The following is a 5,303-nucleotide window of genomic DNA, read 5'->3' as shown; positions in this document are numbered from 1 at the left end:
TCGTTTTTATGGGTAAAGTTTAATACATATAGCTTCGATAGGAAGATAACATCAAGGGCAAAACATTCATTAACTAGAGAAAATGAAATTTCATTCATGACAAAATACAACAACATGTCAAGACCAACCCAAACATGTAACTAAAGCAAAGAGAACTGAAATATAAAAGTTTATTGTAAATTTAAATAACGAAAAACTTAAGATATGATCAAATTCTGATCACCACTGTTTCTTATTCAGATCCAAATCCTTATTGGTGTTCTTCATATTCAAAGTATTCTGAATTTGATCTAGAATCTTTTCATGAAATCCAACAGATGAAGAACCCATCTCAATCATAGGCATGACACTTGATGATGAAGAACCCATCTCAATCATAGGCATGGCACTTGATGTCGTAGCGGCATCAATAGGAACAAGGGACGAAGATGATTCATCATCATTCCTCTTTAGAATCTCCATCCTACGATTAACATCTTTGAGATGTTGTTCAATGACAGAACCGAAATCTCGAAGATCACTTTTCGGGAGACGAGAAACCAAAGTTTTGCCACTAAGACAATCAAACATGATGTTTTTCATCTCCAGCTCTTTGTTCTCTCTCCGCGCCTTCCTCCAAGACTCGGTGGCTTTGGTGATCCTTTGTTGGAGAAAGGACTCTTGGTTCACCATCTTCTTGGTCTGGTCCATCACCGACATCATCCTCCATTGGGACACAACCTTGTCAGCCGCCTCTCTCGATGGCCACACCTCCGGGTTCGACTCGTACGCACTGTTGACGATAACACAGATGGGGACGTCACATAGAGTTGCCAACTCATGAGCTTTCTTCAGAATACCTCTTTTTCTTTTCTTGAAAGTTGATTTTCTTGCTGTCTCATTTTCAATAAAAGCCATTTTCACTTTCTTTCTCGTCATTATTATTATTATTATTTTGATATTTGTTATAATTTTTGAAGGGACTGGTGCTCTTTATAATCTGATTGTTTGAGTTAAGGAAATTTTATCACAATTAAAAAAAAAAGAAATTTTATCACAATTCAAACATATACACATCTATAGAAGTAAATTTACTATTCAATTATTGCTATTTTTTTTTTTACTTTTATTTATATTATTTTAATTTTTTTTCTTTTCTATTTTGCTATCAAGGAGTCTAAATAGGTTTTTTTTTTCCAGTTAAAATATAGTTATTACTACCCACTTTATCAACTATTAATTTTCCATGATATGCAAAAGTTTGAGTACTAACATGCGTAATAGGGCTAATTTTAATAAGTTTTTTCTTATCCGTGACCATCATTATTCTTAATTGGGTGCCTTAAAAATCCAATCAAACAGAGGGAATATATTATTTTGGGGTTAATTTCACTACTAATAGTTACCTACACGCAAATACCTTACATATCTTTAAATATATTTCAAAAGTTGTTCAAAAATAAATTAAAAATTAAATCATCTTAAGAGGGTATTTTTTGTATATGTTAATTAATCTGGAAATGTATATGAGATTTATAAAAACTTGATAATTCATAATGATTTTAAAATTCAACCTATTGATATAAACTAATATTTAGAAATCCAATAAAATTCTATGTGACAATAAATACTTATGTAAATCTTTAGAGGAAAAATTAATTAGTATTTAGAAAATATAAATCCATTTAAAATAATAAGATTTTCCCACCAATTCAACCTTTTCTATTTAGACTTGGAAATCTTTCCAAAACTTTAAATTTCCAATATGCCAATAAATAATAGTATGTAAATATTCCAAACAAGAGCATTAAATATTGTTTAGAAATCTATTATAAAAAATAAGATTTACCCACAAATTCAACCTTTTGTATTTTAGACTTGGAAAAATTTATCACAATCCAATATGACAATAAATACTTGCGTCAATCTATAGAACAAATTACACAATAGTAGGTTTAAGGTTCGTACACTTGGCAGTCCTAGAATGCATGAGGTCTAAAACAAATTTTATATAGTCTGGTTATATATTTTAAAATGTTTACCTGATTTCTTAAGTTTTTCTTTATGTTTGCAGTAATAAATTATATGATTTTGTAATAAAAATTTAACTAGGTCGAGTGCTTGTATTACATTTTTACTATGGGTTTCTATTTTGGTGTCAATAATATTCGCTTGTGTTTTTGTTGCTTATTTGTTCAAATAAAAATCAAAGATATTAAAAGTGATAGCGTCCGCGAACTGGTTTTTGGTTGGGGATGTCAATCGATACTATAGGTGGTAGGTGATATCGCTTGCCACCATAAGCTGATTTGGGTTATAGTTTGTTTTATGTTTTTCCGGTTTGGTATGGTTGAAAGAAAACCTTAGGACTTGGTTAAGAGGGGAGTCTCAACAATTTAGGGTTTTTGGAGCATTTTTTTCTTCCTCCTTTGTGAAAGAGAAGAGAAAAAGTTTCTTGAGAGTTATATGATCGAAAAGAGAGTTTTATGTGCCTGTTCTTGAGAGATTTGTGGAGAAAGAGATCTGAGTGTGGTGAAGGTTAAGGGGCTGATGTGGCTGTATGTGCCGTTGTCTTTGTTAGACACTTTGTGTTTTAGAGGTGAGTGCACTACCATAACTAATATAAGCGATCAGAACTCTCTTTATGTGATTGTGTGGTTGAATTTACTCTTGTGTGCTTGTTATTTTGATGTTTAGGGCATGGTTTGGCTGATGCTGGAGTCTTGGTCGTGTCTGGTTCGACAAAATAAGCGATCCCAAAATCGTTTGAATTGTCGTTTTGGCACGGTTTGGTTTAAGTGGGATCCCAAAATGAGGTTTATAAGTGCGAAATCGACCTGAGGGTTTCGGGGATAACACTTTTAGCCGCTACAGAGAAAAGAGAGAGGAGAGAGTATTCTTGAGAGATGGAGGCTTTTTGGAGAGATTCTAAGCTGTTTTGGTGAGATCTGTCCCTGTGGAGTGGAGATCTTGTGCTAGGAACAAAGGAGAAGGCTTCTAAGGGTTGGATTCATTGGTGTTGGGTCAGAAACTTTCTACAAAAGAGGTGAGTGCATGACCATGGCTGATCTAAGCCTGAGAATCCTTTGTTTTGCTTGTTTTGTGGCTGTTTGTGTTGTTTTTTTGTGTTCTTGTGGTTGGTTGTTGGTTTCCATGAGTTTACATGAATTTGTGGTGAGTTTCGGACGATTTGGAGGATTTGGGAAGCGTTTCTGCGACTTTCGGCTTCGAGCAGACCATGTCTGCGGAGTCGTTGTCGATCGACGCCAAGTAGGTGTCGGTCGACACCAGGGAGGAGTGTTAGTCGACACCATAGGGGTGTCGGTCGACACCAACCTTTTCAGCAGAAGGCTGATACTGGGTTTCTTGGTTTGTTTGTGTTTGTTTGCTGTTTGTTAAACATTGGTTTCTCAGTTGCTTGTGTATATAGCCCAGTAGATGGGAGGATTGCCTCACTAAGTATTTGTGATAATCATGGCGATGAGGAGAAAGATGATCTAGGGTCTCGTTTGTGAGTTGTTGGTTATGATATTGATGTTGGAACCTTGGATAAAGATGCTAGATTGCTGGTTAGAATGGTTAGGAATGTTATGGTATTAATCATATGTTGGTTTTGTATTGTTGGTATGTTTCCTCTGTGCATATTGGCGATAGATTTTTTTTGACTCGTGTGTCATGTGGAAAAGGAAATAGCTCGGGAATTCTATAAATGGAAAGTTTCCATAAATAGAAAGTTTCTAAAAATGGAAAGAATTATGGGAGTTAGAGCTTTGCTATTTTTGGAAAGTGTATGGAAACTATCTTGAGGTGTGGGGATGTTTCCTGTGTGACCTGGTGGTGGTCATGGTGGTAATCGGGAAGGAGTATATGGTGGTTAGTATGACATTGCGATGATTTATGCGGACCACGGGAGGTGATTCTAGTCGGAAAGTGCTTGGAGACGTCAAGACTTGTTTGCTCTAGGGACGGTGGGTCCTGAATAACTCATAAGGAGATGGTGGTTCTCTTAAGGGGATGGTGGTTCCCCTGTATACCGATAGCTTGAGGGGTGGTAGGCCCTGAGAGCGGCAGAGGAGATGGTGGTTCTCCTGGGAGATGGTGGTTCTCCGGAGGGGATGGTGGTTCCCCGGAGAAGATGGTGGTTCCCCTGGTACCGAGATCTTGAGGGTGACGACCTAAGAGTGAGACGGTATGGCTCGAGGACGGTGGTCTGAGAGTGAGATCGGTATAACTCAAAGGTTTTCACCTGAGAGTGGATGAGTTGGGAGAAAATAATATCTAGGACGTGTGAATAAGCATAGTGACCGAATGTGGATGTCGGGGTTGATGGTGGTTCAATCCCGAGTTTAGTGTTGACCAGTGGGGTCAGGACTTTGTTTGACCGGTGGGGTCAGGATTGTGTTGACCAGTGGGGTTAGGACTTTGTTTAACCGGTGGGGTCAGGATTGTGTGGACCAGTGGGGTCAGGATTGTGCCGACCACTGCGGTCAGGATGCTGTGGATCGGTGGGGTTAGAATGATACTGACCGGTGGGGTCGGGATGGTGTTGACCGGTGGAGTCGGGATGGAATGACCAGTGGGGTCAGGATGGTTTGGCCCAGTTGTGTTTTGCAGATTCGAGGATGAATCTTTTGTTAAAGGGGGAGAATTGTAACATCCGCGAACCAATTAATGGGTTTTTGGGATGGGTGTCAATCGACACCAACAGTTTCTGATTCGACGAAATTGTTTTAATTGTCGTTTTGGCACGGTTTGGTTTAAGTGGGATCCCAAACCGAAGTTTATAAGTGCAAAATCGACCTGAGAGTTTCGGGGATAACACTTTTAGCCGCTACAAAGAAAAGTTGGAGAGAAAAGAGAGAAGAGAGAGTGTTCTGGAGAGTTGGAGGCTCTTTGGAGAGATTCTAAGCTGTTTTGGTGAGATCTGTCCCTGTGGAGTGGAGATCTTGTGCTAGGAACAAAGGAGAAGGCTTCTAAGGGTTGGATTTGTTGGTGTTGGGTCTGAAACTTTCTACAAAAGAGGTGAGTGCATGACCATGGCTGATCTAAGCCTAAAAATCCTTTGTTTTGCTTGTTTTGTGGCTGTTTGTGTTGTTTTCTTGTGTTCTTGTGGTTGGTTGTTGGTTTCCATGAGTTTACAGGAGTTTGTGGTGAGTTTCAGACAATTTGGAGGATTTGGGAAGCGGTTCTGCGAGTTTCGGCTTTGAGCAGATCGTGTCTGCGGAGTCGGTGTCGGTCGACACCAGGGAGGAGTGTCAGTCGACACCATAGGGGTGTCGGTCGATACCAACCTTTTCAGGAGACTGCTGATACTGATTTTTCTG

General features: G+C 38.8%; 1 protein-coding gene across 1 annotated transcript; it reads right to left on the bottom strand.

The window, feature by feature from the left end:
• LOC104706983 (agamous-like MADS-box protein AGL80) lies at window positions 220-918 on the bottom strand. The gene has a single exon (XM_010423225.1). It carries the CDS (start codon window positions 916-918, stop codon window positions 220-222), a length of 699 nt encoding a protein of 232 aa, XP_010421527.1.

Source organism: Camelina sativa, chromosome 8 (genome assembly GCF_000633955.1).
Source record: "Camelina sativa cultivar DH55 chromosome 8, Cs, whole genome shotgun sequence".
Taxonomy (NCBI): domain Eukaryota; kingdom Viridiplantae; phylum Streptophyta; class Magnoliopsida; order Brassicales; family Brassicaceae; genus Camelina; species Camelina sativa.
The sequence above is the reverse complement of the archived record's forward strand: the minus strand, read 5'-3'. Positions and strand labels throughout refer to the sequence as shown.